Source organism: Mastacembelus armatus, chromosome 9, assembly GCF_900324485.2.
Source record: "Mastacembelus armatus chromosome 9, fMasArm1.2, whole genome shotgun sequence".
In the NCBI taxonomy this organism is placed as follows: domain Eukaryota; kingdom Metazoa; phylum Chordata; class Actinopteri; order Synbranchiformes; family Mastacembelidae; genus Mastacembelus; species Mastacembelus armatus.
In genome coordinates, this window is record NC_046641.1 from 14,257,465 (window position 1) to 14,275,219 (window position 17,755).

Below are 17,755 nucleotides of genomic sequence, written 5' to 3' on the forward strand. Positions count from 1 at the left end.
ATTTCCTGGCATTTTAGTTCTTCCTGATGGCCTTTACATATGCCTAACGTAAAGCCAAACAGGATATATGTATACAGACCAGACAAGCCAAGTTAAACTTAATGATGTATGCATTTAAGTCCCTTGCATATGAACTGAATCTGAACTTCATACTTAATGCATAAGGCGGTGATCTATTTGCTTTTACCTAATATGAGATTTGTAAATCCATAATTAACCGCACAATGACTCTGTGTTAAATGGAATTAAATGGTGTTTCAGAATAGCCTGAAATGGAAATGAATCTTAAAATCGAATCACCTAAGCCAGCACTCATGACCTTTAGACATGTTTCCGCTACAGTAGTTTCCTAATGTTCAGTGATGTACTAATATTTTACCCTAACCTTTCCACCTCCTGTGCTTTCTCTTATGGTTAAAAGAACTAAGGAGTCTTTTGTTTTCAAGTGGGATAGCTTGTACTGTGTAGTTGTCTGTAGGAGTGTTTTGGGAGAAACTGCTTCCTAACTATAATGTTGAAACAAGTTGTCCTGAAATGCTTCAATGTTCAGTAGAGATTCTTTTTTAATATGTCACACTAATTTTTGATTTCTCCATAATACCTAAAAGAAGCCTGTCACTGTATTAATATTAAGCTTTTGATGTGTTCCAGTCCAAAAGGAAATCACAGAAAGCATCAGCCACAGAGCAGCCTCGCTAGTTCTTAGAAGAGTGAAACATGGAGTTTTGGGGATTCGGCTCTTTAACTCTTTTTAAGGATGGTCCTCTCACTCGTGGTGCAAGTCTACTGCCCCAGGTGCTGATAAAAGGAACAGAGAAATATTTCAGATTAAAGTGAGATGTCTCTTCAAGGTAGAAAGACTTGAAGAAGTTACTCATTATTCCCCTTGCCCCTTAAAAATATTTTATAGTTTTACTGCCTGCTGAATTTGAGCTAATGAAGTCTCTGACAGCTTTGAACTGTATATCCATGCCTTCAAGCTTTACCATTGTTTTTGCACATTCAGCATCAATAGGTTGCATGTGGACCACATGTGTAAATGTTTGGAAATCAACTGACAGCAAACCAACAACACAACAGAGGAACTCAGTAGCTTCTGTAGAGGCACGTGTTTCCATGCCAGTCTATGGGGGAGTCTGTAAACTAGGGCTGTGTTTTAAGTGTGAGCGAAGAACTAGGACACTTCTACTTACTGTACACATCCCTGCTTCTGACCAGGGAACTACATGTTAATGCTTACTAGTACTGTTTAAAACACCAAGAAGATGAAGAGAGCACATTGACATTGATTATTTTGGACTTCAGCGTGTTTAATATACACTTAGATATACATGACTTATGATTTGAATTGTGTATGAAATTTCTGTGTACACAGGGACTGTGTGCGTGTGTGTGTGTGCGTGTCTGTGTGTGTGTGTGTGTGTGTGTGTGTGTGTGTGTATATATTATTTAGCTATTTTATTCAACATTTTGGCAAAAACGTAGCCTAAAAACAAATGTTCCTGAAGTCTTTGTTTACTGGCTAAATCCTCCTATGAGGATTTTCTTTGCCAACTCATTCTCACAGTTATCGGTTTGGCTTTACAAAAATGACTTGGTTGGGTTGAGGCAGTAAAAGTACTTGGTTATGTTTAAATAAAGTTTTTGATGTGGGTCAAAAACACTCATGGATTAAAAAGCAGCACACTGGGATCAGACACTTTTCTCCTGTGAGAAAGTCCACTGGTTTCAGGTCAATTACTGACCTGACTGTGATAATAGTGTTCTCCATTGAGGTGAAGGTGCCCGTTTGTGTGAGCATGAGAAGGAGGAAGTCGTTCAAAGTGTCAATACTTGACACTTTTGACTTCTTGACTCACCTTACTCGCTTTTATTAGACATCTCAAACACATTCAGAGTCAACTAGCTGGCAAGTCACGACCCGCTGTCGTCTTCTACTGCACATAAGAACATAAGATGAAGTGAAGCAAGGACAAAAATGTCACTGCACTGTGAACAATGTGTTATTGTAATTTGATTACTGAAAATGATGCATAATTATAACATTTAATGTGCCACAATAATATTTATAATTTACATCTAAATCTGGCCTAAATGTATCAATAGCCTCTGGTCTTTTTGAGCTTTGGCTGAAAAGATCTAAAACACCCATGACAGGTTTAATTTACAGTAGGCCCACTTTGTTTTTTTGTCCCTCAAAATTATCAGTGATTAAGTCTTTTATGTGCTGGGAATGTTTTTCTCCCCACAGGCTGATGAAACCCTTTCAAAGCCTATTGTGTAATTTTAAAAGGCTTTGGATTTGACCAAAAGAAAGCTGAAAATAAAATGAAGCTGTTTGTCTGTTGGCTTCCCTCTTTCTCCTTCTCTCTTTCTCTCTCTCTCTCACACACACACACACACACACACACACACACAGACTCACTGTGGAGATTGTTCCACCCCTGCTCAGTAAATACTGCTCTAGTTCCCACAAGCTCGAGCACAACTTGTTTTAGACTTGAGTACTTGTGAGGACAGCAAAGCTGAGATAAAAGTTAATTAGGACTCTGGCAGCACAGGATCAAGAGGGACAAAACAACGGAGATGGTGTCAAAGGAGTAACTTGACATTTTGGACTCATCTGGCTCACATCATGGCGGACCAGAATTCCCCATGTTGGTGCTAGAGATTCCAAACTGGCACGCCAGCACTGCTGCCATTTATCATTAAAACCCATAGTAGGAGTGACTGTGAGCTAGTTCATTACTTTGCAAGCACAGCCACTGGTTTCACAGAAGAATTTAACACTAATGATGTATTTTTATGGTACTTCTAGAACAAATTAAGTTTTTTAATTTTTCAACAATGTAAGAAATCCCTAGAGATAATAAATAACACACTAACAAATTCCAAATCCTGTTAAGATTAGGAAGAAATTAAATGTGAAGAACAGTGGGACCCATGGGAGAAGCAAAATTATGAAAAAAAAAAAGCTGAAATGAGAAGCTGTGGTGAAGAGTAGGAGAGGAAATAGGAAAAGATGACATACGAGTGTTTATAGTTTGCAGAGATGGTGTATGAGTTATGCCGATAAAGGAGAGATTGGAGAGACAATTGTGTTTTGTTTGTGAGTATGCATGAGTGGGGGGAAGCAAGAACAGCCCAAGAGAGGCTAGCATGGTCAGTAATGTGTCAGTAATAAGGTCAGAACTCCATTATGAAACCCCCTTGAGGTTCTGTTTATAGTGACGTAAGGAAGGAGGGAGGGATATAGACGGCAAGTTTCAGGTAGAGAAAAAAAAAAGCAAGGATGAGATGAAGAGACTGAGGAGGGAGAGGAAGACTGAGAGAAGCCGCTTGGAGGGAGGTAGTGAGTGGAAGGATGCCACAGAACAAAGCAGAGAATGAGAAAAGTGCTGGATAAGAGGGAATATGGGAACGGCAAGAAATAGGGATAGAAATTCGGGGTGAGAAGTGTTGAAAGATGGCAGAGAGAGAAGGTGGAAAAGAAAGAGGGAGGACTGAGGGATGGGGGGATAAGAGAAAAACAGCAGGGGAGAGGAGTTTGGCTAGGCAAGGAGAGAAACCAAATTGTGCAGTTGGAAGGAATGAGGGTGGTAGAGAGAGACAGTTGAGAGGAGGGATAAAAAAGCAAGAGAGACTGTGAGCCTCCAGATGGAGAAAGGCATAAGCAGTGAAATGTCTGATCCAATTTTATCTTCAGCTCTGAATAAAATAGCCAAAATATGGGAAAATCTTCAAATGAAATAATCCTGTAAGCTGTTCTTTATCATTTGAGTTGAGGCCATCTTTATTATTTTATTGTGTGTGTGTGTGTGTGTGTGTGTGTGTGTGTGTGTGTTGTACCAGTTTTCCTCTGCAAATAGATAATCTACAGAACTGGCCTAAGCGTAATATTTTAATTCCTTGCTGGAGGAAACAAGAGGAGCAATAGGAAGCAACAGACATGAGGAGATAAGTGGAAAGGAAATATGGAAATATTGAAATGCAGATGTATCAGAAAAGACCAAACCTGTGAAAAAGTCATGAAGAAGAGATGTAGATTTGTGACAGTGCAAATACCACTCTCACAATTTGTTTGTTTTTTTTTGGTTTAAAATTCACTCTGCCTGTGTGACTGGTATTGTGGTGCAAAGGGCTGAGAGCACAGTGCACAGGTGGAAGAAGTAGAGGCACAAAAAGGTGGGACACTGATTCAAACGAGGCTGTGTAAAACCTATGTGTGTCATATACTTTGCATTAAGAACAGACGCCCCAGAATGATCCCTATTTCTGGCACATCAATCTGCTGCCACTTGTGATCCATGGTGACTGACAGGTCTGTTATAACTACGTATTCGTTTGTGGAGATGTCAGATTACAGTGGATCATCAATCCTGTGTGCCATTGTGTTCTTTGGAATTTTCATTTTAGCAAAAGTAGGATTTCATACATTATTCATGAAAAATATTAGAGTGCAAATGCTTTTATGTCACACTTTATGACATGAGATGACATTTGAAATAAAACTCCAATATCAGTATCAGCTTAATGTAGTCATTTAAATGGCTTTTTCAACTTTTTTTTTCTGCCATCATTGTATGAGTTCAACCAAAACCAAACACCTGCCTCTGGCTGTAGATCTTTGTTCAGATCACACCTCTGTACCATCCAGACAACATTTCCTGGAGAAGCCTCTTTCCATTTGTTGTGTTGAGACCAGTGATGTGAAATGTATATGATCCTGACACCCGACTATCTCGGCCAGTCCTTTTGCACTTTGGGCCGCTGCAAGTACATGAACCAAAGGAAAAGGTGCACTTTAAAACATCAGCCCGTGTGCCAAAGATCAGCAGAAAAGTGCTCTTGGGAAAGTGACTGAAGAGAGAACGATGTCTAAATCTGTGTCTCCAGAACAAAAGGAGAGTGAAAACTGTTCTCCAAGTAACAGGAAAAATAAAAAAAGAGAGAAAGGTGAATATAAACAGTTTTTGTAAAGGAATCAGAAGACATCATTCCAGATTGAAAAGAAGTGAAAAAAGATATTGGACAGATGGGGGTGGGGGGGAAATAGTAACGACAGATAGACCCTACACGAAGAGATACTAACAGCTAGAAAATATGCAGACAGACACTGAACGGAGATAGTCAGGTGGATCGTGAGATGTGGATCATACAGCACAGACATACACACCACCAGCTAGCCACCCAGAAAACCATTATCCTATCTCCCTGAAAATAGAAGTCCTTCCCCGGCCAATGTTTTGATATTCTAATGCACCGCCTTGCGCTGGCTGCTTGTATTAATAGTGATGCTGAGCTGTGATAGTAGAACATGAATGAAAGCGAAGCCTTGCTTTTCCCTCAGGCTTGGGATAAGGGAGACAAAATCCATCTGGAAGATAACATTACACAGCAACTCGCAGAAGTTTGTACCCCCACAAGCTTACATAAGACTATGCATATGAATGAGATATTCCATCTGCATGTGGATGTGTTTGGTGTGCAATCATTTGTGTGTGTAATACAAAATGAGACTTGTGCATTACAGAGCTGATAACTGTTCTTCATGATTGTGAATGTGGTTGCTTGTTCTCTCCTTGTTATCTGTTTTTCTCCTTTCCAAATGCATTTCTTCCATATTATGGTGTCACTGCAATATTAGTGCATTATTCAGTTTCACACACACTGTGATTAAACCGTTTTGTGGGTTACACTTGTGATGATTTAAAACTCAGATACTCTGAGTATTATGTTCGGCCAATATGATATGTAGTTGTGGAAATAGCATGATAGCAACATGACAAATTTCTAGTCTGGTAGACCTTGGGCTTTTACCTAGTGTGACTGAAGCGAGCTAGAGTAGAGGAACTGAGAGATGGGAGAGGGAGAATTGCCCTAAATGGTCTGCCATTACTGGTTCTCACACCAGTGACCTAGTTCAGGAGGATATGGAATTAAAACCCACAGCATAACCGAGTACTAAAGCAGATTGGTTCTCATCTGGCCTCACCGTGATCGCACTGGATGATATTGTGACATTTGGGGTTCAGCCCACGTACCCAATATGAAAAACTGTAACCAAAGCCTCATTGCTTGGTGCTCAAGCTTGAAAGAGCGGAATCGGATATAAGCCCCTGCTGAGGACCATCCTGTGCTGTCCAGTGAGGTGTATCCGTATGCGGAAGCTGAATTGCACTGCAGAAACTGGAGTAAAGCTTTGGCTTAAGAGAAATTTCAGGACAAATGAGGCATACTCGCTCCTCAGTTCTTCATATGGAGTAGGATAACTGTATACTTTTCCCCTCTCTCTATCTCGGCCCTTCTGAGCTCTAGAAGACGACTGTTTTCCAAATCTCATGGAGGTAAGAGAAGTTAATAAGTAAGAAAAAAATACATGCAGAAAGATGCTCGAAGCAAGGAAATGTGCATAAAGGTAAAGAAAAAGAAAAAAAAGCTTGTGGAAGAGGAAAAATGATAGAGGAAGAGAATGAGGAGGTTCCGTTGTGCAGGAACTGACCAAAAATGCAGCACTTGTCATTTGGGACCAGCATAAATACAGTCGTGTGTGTGTGTGTGTGTGTGTGTGTGTGTGTGTGTGCGCGTGTGTGCGTGCGTGCGTGCGTGCGTGTGTGTGTGTGTGTGTGTGCGCGCGCAATTGTGTGCATGCAATGCTTGGCAGAGACAGCCACGAAAAATAGCTACTGAGTGCTCTCACACTGCCTACCTGCAAACACCCACTCATCAGCTGCTCATGTGCTGTATATGTCATAGCTTAAAATGTGACTGTGCCCAATTGTATATACATGTGATATACGTCCAACCCTGAGTGTGCTAGTCAGTGAGCGCTCGCTGTGACTCTCAATGATGCAGCGTCTGAGGTGGTGTTTATGCCTCAAGTCAAGTACAGTGAAGAAACATTTTCTTTTCATTTCTTTATGATAAATTCATTTCTTTTTTTGTTTTTCCCTCCTATTTATCCTCATAGAAACTCTCCTTTCATCACAATCTCTAAGACCTCTTAATGCAAAACTTTTCAATCACGCTCAGATCTTTCTGATTAAAATAAGCTTTTGAGCGAAATCTTTATTGTTGATTTATCAATGATAAACCCATTGATGTTTTTGTTGTCTGAATTTTCTGGCAGGAACTGTAATTATCATTAATTGGGGTTTTGTAGCAAAAGTGGAACAAGTTATTTACAGAATAGTTGAAAAAGCAGAAAAAGTTTGTCTAAAAAGTCAGGCGATCATCAAAGTCTGTAGGCTTCATCCCCTGTGGAGCAGGAATGTCTGTACAAAACTTTATGCCTCTACAAAATTTCATGGCTGGTAAATCCATCCAGTACTTGTTGAGATATCTCAATCTCAACCAAATTGGTTTACTGTCTGACCGTCCCTATAGCCATGCTGCAAGCACTGCTACAAATGCCTGTTTAAAATGTATGTGCCATTTTTGTATAAACAACACAATAATATGCACTTTCTTAATGCAGCTTTCAAAATGATAAATAAATAAATAAAATGCAGTAGAAGAACCTCAGGAGGGCAAAACATCTTAAGGAAGGAATATATTACATTATACGCAAATGTAATATATTCTACACAAAAATGTTTTACCACTCATTTTTGACTTTCTATTTATTTAATAAATTCAAATTTCATGTATTCTCTCTAAGCAGTCCATTTAATATGAGGAATAGTTCATGCTGCAAAGACTCATTCTACAAATAGGAGGTCTCTTCTTTCTTAACTGAGGCCAGCTGTGGACTGAGAAGGTCACTCCTCTGCAGGCAGGCTCATAAATTTAGTTCCAGGCTTTAGCTGGGGCCTTATATCACACACAGTGAAAGTCTAAAGAAGCCAACCAGCTGTCAATGTCGGCTCACATATTGAGATGCTCTAGCTTTCAAATACTTTTTGCTCTTATTGAAAGGCCTGGTATAGCCCTGAAAGCCAGGTGGTGATATAAGTGGCTATGAAAAAGAATGTGAATTATATATTATATTATTATATGTTATGTTCTTGGCATTATTTCTGTCTTCAAATAATAATGTTGTTTTTTACCTGATTTTATGTGAAGGTCTAACTAATGTGCATCCACATATTAAAAGAAAAATGTTGTGATGCAGTCCAGTACAAGATTACCACAAACTACAGGCTCAACCAGAGTTGACTCAACACCTTTCAACAAAATAAAAATAAAACTTCACGAAGATATATGTTGTACATGTTGCATTAAAATGTGTAAATTTGCCTATTTTTGTGTATCTTTTTGTTTTTCTGGATTCAAATATATGTAAATTGAATTGATCCCCTTGGACAATGGTAATGGGGTGATTAACTTTTCTCACTTCACACGTCTACTCATGTCTTGAATAATGCGGCTTTTATCAAAGTGTCGATTGAGGATAAGACGCTCATTCGGTTTCAAATAGATGCAGATGACGTGTTGCTGCTTGGTGTCTCGTTTCAAAAGGAATATGACACTCCAGGACATGGTTATAATTCCCTGGCATGCTATGTCAAGTAGTTCAACTGTCTTAACCCAGCCTTGATCTCTTCTGTACAAACAGATTTGACTCTGAGAAATGCACACCTGCACACTGGCGGTGAATATTTTATCATGTCTTTTGTGAACCAGCATAACTTTGCTGCTCTTTTTTTTTTTTATCACCCTCATCTAAACCACTTATCATCTAAAAACATTTTGGGATATAGGAGACAGAAAAACACCCAGCAAAGTAAAACCTGACAGAAATGAAGAAAGGTGAAGATTCAGTGCGTGATTAACAGGACCTACATTTGTTTTTCTAATCTGTTTATCCATAAACAGTTCCTGAATGCCCCTGACATAACAAACTATGAATGGAAGTATTTCTGATGAGATTTTATTTATTTTTTTTGTTCTTACAACACATAAAAATGCTGAAGTAAAACTGATACAATGGCATAGACCGCTGAAAGCTCACAACAATTGTTTGTTCCAACAAAGACATTCCTAGAGGTACAGTAGCACATAAAATATGTCAAACAATAATATGCTAAATTCCTTTTTAACTGAAAATGGTGCTCAGCGACCTCAGATTACAGGTGTACCTTCAAGCAAAAATGGGTAAACAAATCTATAGCTATAGTTTCAAAGCTTGAATAATTGAATTGTGGATGAGTAAACGCTTATAAATGTCGAACAGGAAGTCCTCAGTGGGACATTAGAAAAAAAAATGTTTCAAAAGAGAGAATAATAAAATCTATTTGTTATTTTCTTAAAGCAGTAATGTCAGCTATTTATAAAAGAGGCTGAGGGGAGGAGACTGAAGACAGCAGGCCATTCAGGGTATTCATGGAGTGAGACAAAGTGAAGTGCTGCTCTATAAGTGGAAAGCTGATAAGATTCAGTTTCTACCACTGTGTGCTTGTCTTGTTTTCTAGTATGTGAACTGCATACTTGTAAATGTATGAGAGTGTGTATGCTGAGACGGAGATGTGCACTTAAATTTTTTGCCGTTTTGCTTGTGTCTTCTGATTGCATGTTGTTTGTGTCTTTTTAGTGTGTATGTGTGTGTTTTGGGAAATGGGCAGTGTCATATATCTAATTCCAGAGCAACGATACCCTAGCTCTCTGCTGTCCTATCATCCCTCGCTCCTCTGTTTTCATCTCTCCTTATCTCCCTAAACTCCCTGAATTATCTCCCTAAAACTTTTTAAGATTCTAATCTTTTCAGTTGAATGTGATATAATAGCAAGTAGGTGTGTGTGTGTGTGTGTGTGTGTGTGTGTGTGTGTGTGTGTGTGTACGAGCTCTGGGTATTGTGAGTGCCGAGAATGGCTAATTGTGTTTTGCTGCTTGTGAAATAATGCACAATATGAGGCTGAAGTTTGGACATGGTTTGGAAAAGTGTTTCAAAGCGAGTGGTAGCATATGTGTGTTTGAGACAGAGAGAGGGAGAGAGAGCAAGAAAAGGGAGAAATATGTCAGCCCATGTGTTTTTCCTTCCGTGTATACAAATGTTTTTACGTCTGTGCTTGCGTGGGTTTGTGGATTTTATTTTTGCTTGTGTGTGTGTTTGTTTCTGACTTGTGTAATTTGGCAGCAAAAAGTCTGAGAATACTGTAGATGAGTATGATTCCAGCTTTGTTGTCTGTGGATGTGTGTGTGTGTGTTGTTGATAGGCATTGTGGTATAGCATTAGAGGTAAAGAAGTACCAGTTATAAAAGTGTGTTTGTATGCCTATTAACACAGTGTGTGTATCTGTAACTGTGTGTGTGTGTGGTGAGTGCCTGTTTCTCAGTATGTGCATGTTTTTGCAGCTGCTGCTGATTCTAACAGATAAGACCTTAAGAAGTATGATCTCATGATTTCCATGGCTACTGCACTGATACATATCACAGACCACTTACCGAGAAAACAAGGCCCCAACACAGAGGCACACAAACGCACATACCCATACACACACAAACCTGTGAGCCATTTTGACCCTACATGGCTCGGTTTGTCTTGTTTTAGGCCGCAGACATGGGCTGCATTCCTCTGAATTCCTCCAGAAAACACTTCTGTTTTAAAAGATTTTGCAGCTATTGGTATCAATCTAAAGTTGGTCTCAAGAGCACAGGCTTGCTTCAGACTTTTTAGACAAGTCAGTCTTAGATAAGTGTCAAGTATCAATCACATATCAGTTATCCTTCACTTTTTCACTGTGCTTTTTTAACAGAAAACACACAAACCTGACAGCTCTGCATAGACACTACGAGGGTTTAAAATGACAATTCAGGGTGGGGACAGCTCAGCAATGCAGACATATTTCAACCATCCAAACACAAATCTATGCTTTGAGTGACCTATTTCTGTTCATTTTACAGTAGAAGAGCTGTAGTATTTGTGACACATTCATACCATGTCTACCAATGTTAATGATAGGATCTCATTTCATTATTTTTTCCTTCTTTAATCTACCTCTCTCCATTCTTTGTCATTGATCCATCAATCTCTATCACTATGATAGATCAGTTCACTTTTTCAGTGACACTCAGACATGATTGGTCACTTCTTATGACATAATTCTTAACAGATTTACAGATATTTATTGGTTGGGCTTATAGTTTTTCTGAAGTGGGCAGGTCTCGAGGTATGAGCATGGGAATAAATGTGGTTTTTGCCCCTGGTACATATTTACTACATACCGTAAATCGAACCTAGACAATGTTCTGCTACATCCATCCATTATTGATGACAGCATTCAGGCAAGACATTTATGAGCTGGGCTGTTAGGATCAGTATTTCACTCTGTCAGGAGATCAGGAGAGACCAGTGGGGGTAAAGAAGGAAGAGAGAAGATTTAGGAAGAAGACCAAAAAAGAAAACAACCCAGAAGGGGAAAAGACGTGAAGTGGTGAGAGGGGAGGACCAAATAAACAAGGATAGTGCAGGAGAGAAAGGAAATTGTAAGCATTTTTATTCATGGGAAAATTTTCTCCAACCCTTCCTATTTCTCCATTCCACCCACCCTTTTCTCTGGCTATCATATTTCTTTTGCCAGTCAATAATTTATAGCTGTCACTTCAGAGCAGTGAAACCCCTCTCTCTGAATGACAGATGAGGGTGAGAACGGGTGTTGGGGCAAAGTGAAAACCTGGAGGGTTGGACGGGTGTAAAGCAGAGTGGCAGAAAAACATAAAGTGAGGAGAAATAGCAGTAGTGAAAGAGGAGGCTGTGCCATAAGAGAGAAATGAGAGAGAGAGAGAGAGGGGAATGGGTGAACATGACACTGGATAAATAAGTGGGAGAAAATTTCCCACAGATAATGAAATTATGCAGTGAAAATGCCTACCAATTTTCATACTCTCAGAGAACTAATTACAGACCTAACAGAGAAAATGTCAGCTTCGTGACATCAAAGTGGGCATGCAGCCTACTCATTTTTCTCCTATTTGTGTCTTGTTGTTTTACCTAAGCTGCTTTTAGCTCCTAGCCCACAGCGCACTGCTATTCTCCAAGATAAGGACACACACATTTAGGGTAAAGTAAGACTGAGTGTGTGCACAGGCATGCAAATGCATTATGTGTAGCTTTTTTTTTTTTTGTGTCTAATGTTAGTGTTTATGTGCAGCTGGAGCCAGGGTTGAAAAAAGACGGCACCTTTAAGCTGTTCTCTGCGTTAAAATTTTCCCATGAGTCATAGCTCTCCAGGTGAGGCAATCACATACTGAAGCACATACACAGTGAGGGAAGTCTAGACGGCCTTAATGAAACTGGATGATGATGGAGTGGAAGGAAATTATAAGTTAGAAGAAATTGTGCATTTGTGTGTGTGTGTGTGTGAGTGTGAGTGCATGAACATTTAATATCTGTGCGTTGTGTTTGTGTGCACGTCTGTGGTAGAGAATGAAAGAAAGGCCTCGTCCTCTCCCTCCCACCTGCTCTTGTAATCCTCTGTGTTTTGGTGACCTTGGCAACCTGGTGACAAAACATTTCTGGTGTCCCTTTGATTGGGGCCACGGGTGGGTGTGAAGTTTGGACCGAGACAGTGGAAGAGAGAGAGAGAGCAGGAAGGAGGATAAAGTTGTTGGTGCTCTCAGGGTTGGCCACTATGTTTCCTCAGTTATTTCCATGAGTCTGTTTCATTCATTCTTTCCATAGCATGATTTGCGACAAGATGCTCAAGAATTGAAATTTTATTAAACTAGAGGAAGGAGTTTCTATTTCGTGCCTTATTGACACTGAATATGCATTCTTGGAAAATATTTCTTCTCTTGTAACAGGAAGGGAAAACAGCTGGTGTCAAATAAAATTAATATTATTTAATTTACGCTTACTTTATTTCGTATATCATTTATTTACAATGTGTCAGTAGTCATAAAGGATCGTTCCTACTCTGAGATTGGCTCCTAAACCAGCTGTTTTTGATATTCTTATTTTAATATGGCCCCTCTCTTTTGCTCCCTTTTTCATCAGTTTGTCTTCAGTTTTCATGATCGTGTAGCGTTTATTTCATCAATTTGATGTATTTAAAAAGGTGAATTTTTAAATGTGACTGTTGGCCAGAAGGATTTTACAAATAGATGCCACAATCAGATGCTGATTATGGGTGCATTTCATGGCTCAGTGGAAGAAATTGTTATCTGTCCAGGTCACCGGCTTGAGACACGACAGTTATTAACGATCAAATGAAAACGGCAATTTCTAGTATGCACTGAATCCAGGGGTAAGTGTCAGACAATGCTGTTCACTGGTGTGAATCACAGCATGATAATGAATGATTGAAAAAATGCGGTACTTCCTCCCTGAACCAACTTTGTACCCTGTTAGTCCACAAAGCAAGTCGATAAAAGAAAGACTGAGCCAGAAACAGTGGAGGAAAAAATGTTCTGAGTAGCAGTGACTGTCATAATTTTAAACTTTTCTCCTTTTCTGTCTTTCCACAGTGAGAGATGACGATGACTTTCTCAGTCTCAGTGAGCTCCCAGAAACCTTCCCATCTGACCCTCCGGAGCCTTTACCTCACTTCCTGTTCGAACCTGAGGAAGGCTACATCGTCAAGAATAAGCCTGTCAATCTCTACTGCAAAGCGACGCCCGCCACACAGATTTACTTCAAGTGCAACAGCGAGTGGGTCCATCAGAAGGACCACACTGTGGAGGAGAGAGTGGATGAAAACTCAGGTGAGTGAAGCCTGAAAGTCACATAACCCAGAGAGTTACTTGGAGTGCAACAGAAAGTGGGCGGGGAAAAATGGGTGGAAGAGCACATTAAATGAAAGCTGTCACCCAGAGGGGGTATTGTTTACGAGGGCTGTCAGAGATTTTTGTTTTGACTAAAGACATTTGTGACAATAGCACTGGTGGTAAATAAACATGAGTGACATGCATATAGTTGCCTGTCAGTTCACACACACACACCATATTTTTTCCAATGTGAATACACAGATGATGTTGGCACTTTGAATTGGGCACGTGACAAAAAAATAAAAATAAAATAGGCGGAGTAGGTGAAAACATCACAGTATGCATACATTTTAATACTCATTTAGGACTCTTCTTCACCTGCATTTTTTTATGTGTCTGACCCTGACAATATTTCACTCGTCGTAATAATAAATAATAATAAAAGTTTTACGATTCAAGAAATGTAGCCAACGTTTATCCCAGATTGTCTGACCGGTGCGCTGTAAGGAAACAGGTTAAACCCATTATTCAGATGTTTAGCCATTTGTGCAGAAAGCCAGGTCACATGTCAGATGTGTGTACACAGCTGTCCCACTCCCAGTGCTGTGCTGTGATGTTCACAGGACACTTTAATAGGATCCACAGTGGTGCACTGGACTGCAGCCAAAGTTCCACACTTGTCACTTGACAGCACATGGTATTACTCTGCTAGGTAATGATGAATCATGCTGTTGCTTTGGCACAAACACAAAGACGTACACAACCCAGTTTCTTAGACTTAAGGTTGACATGAGCTTAGCTTATGGGTCTCAACCTGCTTGTTAATGAGGCCTGGGTCCCTAGAGTGAGTGATTAAACACTGAGTGAAAACTCTTGATATATAGTACCTGCTGAATGAAATACACAGTGAGGTTAACAGTAGCACTGAATAATCAGCATGTTGTTGCTTGAACTGCCTTGTTTTTTTTTCCTTGATACAAGTGAGCAAATATACCTAGTAGATGCTCTTCACCCTTTGATACTCGACAGTGTGTATATTGCATACTGTTGTGACTCAAATTCACACATCAGCTTGCTCACCATAGATTTCTTTTTGTAATACAAAGAAGACCCTGGAGCTATTGTGCTGTGTATGCACTGTATGTTTGTGTGTGTGTGTGTGTGTGTGTGTGTGTGTGTGTGAGGGTGTGTGTGTGTGTGTGTGTGCGTGTGTGTGTGTGTGTGTGTGTGTGTGTGTGTGTGTTGGTGTCCCGTTTGCTTAGTGGGTCTGCTATTGTGCTAAACCCAAGACAGAGACTGGAGGAACTGAGCAATCCAGTTTGATGTTTCCCCCTGATTCAGCTGTCACACAGGAACAGTCAAGTCACGGGAGAATGAATGTAACCAAAATCTGCAAGGAGCAAACATGAGAGACGTGAAACAACAGGTACAAATATAGAAACACACACAGATGCGCACAGTGGAAAAGAAAAGTTTTAATAGTAAAGGTAAAATAATGTTATAGTGTCTTGAAGGGTCGCTTGTGAATCAGATTACAGTATATTCCACTTTTTACCTTACTTCATTCGCCGCTGCCTTTTACAACATGTTTTTGATTTGTTAAACATGTTTCTTTTGAACAGTTTTATTACTTTTTCATCTTGCTACCTGGGTTTTCCCCCCAGTCCTACATCTTTCTAAATATTTAATCATTGCAGTTTCTTTTATCTTCCTCTGTCTGTCTCTCTCTTATGTGTCATTTTAAACTTAATTTTTCAGCCATCTTCTTTTCCTTCTGAGTTATCTCCTATCCTGGCAATTCTCCTTTAAAACTTTATACGCCCTGGAGAGGTTTGCATTTCAGTAAAATACAGGTGCAGTCATATTTTCTTATCTACATTGTGGCAGTGTTAGCACGCAGTCAAATCCTAATGTATCCTCTCAGATAGCACCAATGTTTAATTGTACATCATAGTTACCAGTAATCAATTACACAAAAAGATGGGAATATAACATGTAATCATGTTTATGGTTTATGGTTTTCACCCCTCAAACTTGCTTTCTCCCATCATTTGCACACACTTTCAGAGCTTTTTTAGCTTTCCCAAAATGTGATATTTGCATGCCACAATGTAAAATCCTTGGGTACAATAGCTTATTTAATACCCAAGGATTTTACATGGTCATGACTGGAGACTAGACTATTTGTCTCACCTTACTTTTTACTTAACCCTCATCTCCCCTCCCATCTTTCCTTCTCTCTTCCTCCCTTGGTGTAGCTGCTGGCCCTTTTATTAATCTCCCATCAGCTGTTAACTTGTTAGCTGCTGGATTTCAGTCAGTGCGTTACTGAGGAAAATCTGTTCGGTCATAACAACCCATGGGTTTAGGCACTCATGCTGCATGTGATTGACACCATGAGATCTTTTAGTGATCAGGACCATCCTCTCAGCTATTTGACTGAAAACATTTTGAACATCAAGTCCAAGTCTTGCAGCCATATTCACCAATGATATCTCATAGACATAATTTTATAATTTCATTTCCGCATTATCTTTCCCAATGTCCCTGTCTGTAGGAATCACCCCGAGGCCCAGTAAAAACATGGTTTTGGTTTTAAATATGTCAGCTGCTCAAGATATGCTTTAATTTATGCCTAATTCCTCTTGTACAAAGCCATCATAATGTGACTTTAATAAAAAATTGATTGACTGCTTGCTACTTTGTACTGCTCCAGGGCACTTAAACTTTCAAGCACACCATAATCCATACAGATACACACATAAAAATATAATGAATAAATAAATAAAGTGAAGAGCTGTTGAGGTTTGGAGGTGTCTGGAACTGGAACATTTTCCAAGAAAATGTCTTTTTACTAGAATTTGTAATGAGCAAAGTTTGCTACAGCTGTACTGTTTTGACATCTGCATTATTCTCTGAGCTAAACTTCCAAAATAGTCAAAGAATGAAAAAACAAGCGAAAAGTAATCGATCATGAGACTCCCATCATGCCTTGTTGCTTTTTTAATATTTAAATCACTTCTGTTGAAACGACAATAAGATTATGAATCCTGGATATATAATATTTGGAGTTATTTGTTATCATTAGTGAAAGTGAAAGAAAGAAAGCTACTGTAAGGCCTGTGCCTCATAAATACACAGTGTGCGTGTGCGTGTGTGTGTGTGTGTGTGTGTGGTGTGTTTATCTGTATGAAAACCTAAACACGCTAAGCTGTTTTCTCCTCTTTGTTTCCTGCTGTTTCACAGAAACAGCTAGAAGCTATGGCCCCCATACTGCTTTTATTATCTGTCTTTCACTCACTCCCACCCTCTATGTCCCCCCCCCCCCCCCCCCCCTCTCTTCCTTTCTCACTGCTCCATGCTGTTTTGTGCTCTGCTCTAATTTCTACTGTGTGAAATCGGAGAGAGCAGAGGCAGACAAAACCTGAGCCTGAGAAAGCAGGGGAGAGAGGTATAAGGGATGATGGAGTGATGCTGATGGAGGGTACTTTTGAGAGGGCTACAAAGGCCAACAGATATCAGGGAGTCACACTAAGGAGAAAGATGATATGAATCCTGCTGTGTTGTTTTTTTTGCCTTTTCCTCGTTCACTCCCACTCCTACCTTTCTCCCTGCCTGTATTTTCTACACTTTTTGCAAAAAAGAAAAAAAAAGTCATCTTAAGTGCTGGAAGTCAGTGTTGTTTTTTGCTCTTAATGATGCTAAAACAATACTAAGTAGGAGAGAATACACAAAAATTGTAATGTAAATAAAACAAGTTAGTTGTGCCAAACAGCTTTGTGTGTGATGTTCTCTGCCAAAATACATTTGTAAAGTTGTTCTTGTCAAAGAGAATAATGGAAATAGTTTTTTTTTTCTTGTCATAGGGTGGAGACGAAGGAAAATCAAACATTTAGATTAGATTAGAGAGTTAGTAGATGATAGCAAGGATAAATTAAAGAAGGCTGCATGAAAAGAGCATTGCCAGGGAAGGGCGAAAACCAAAGAACAAGGATCCACACTTTTTTCTATCATGGGACAGAACATTAACACTAGCACTGTGCAAGAAGCTTTGATCTATAATACATCATATATAAGGTGTATTATCATACAGAGATAATACATCATAATG

At 39.5% G+C, this 17,755-nt stretch overlaps 1 protein-coding gene across 2 annotated transcripts in view; it reads left to right on the forward strand.

The window, feature by feature from the left end:
• LOC113138657 (netrin receptor UNC5C) overlaps positions 1–17,755 on the forward strand; it is a 169,721-nt gene that overhangs the window by 71,671 nt on the left and 80,295 nt on the right. For both annotated transcript variants that reach the window (XM_026321261.1, XM_026321262.1), the window contains exon 2: positions 13,405–13,641. In XM_026321261.1, coding sequence (XP_026177046.1) covers positions 13,405–13,641 — 237 coding nt within the window. The remainder of the gene's footprint in view (positions 1–13,404; positions 13,642–17,755) is intronic.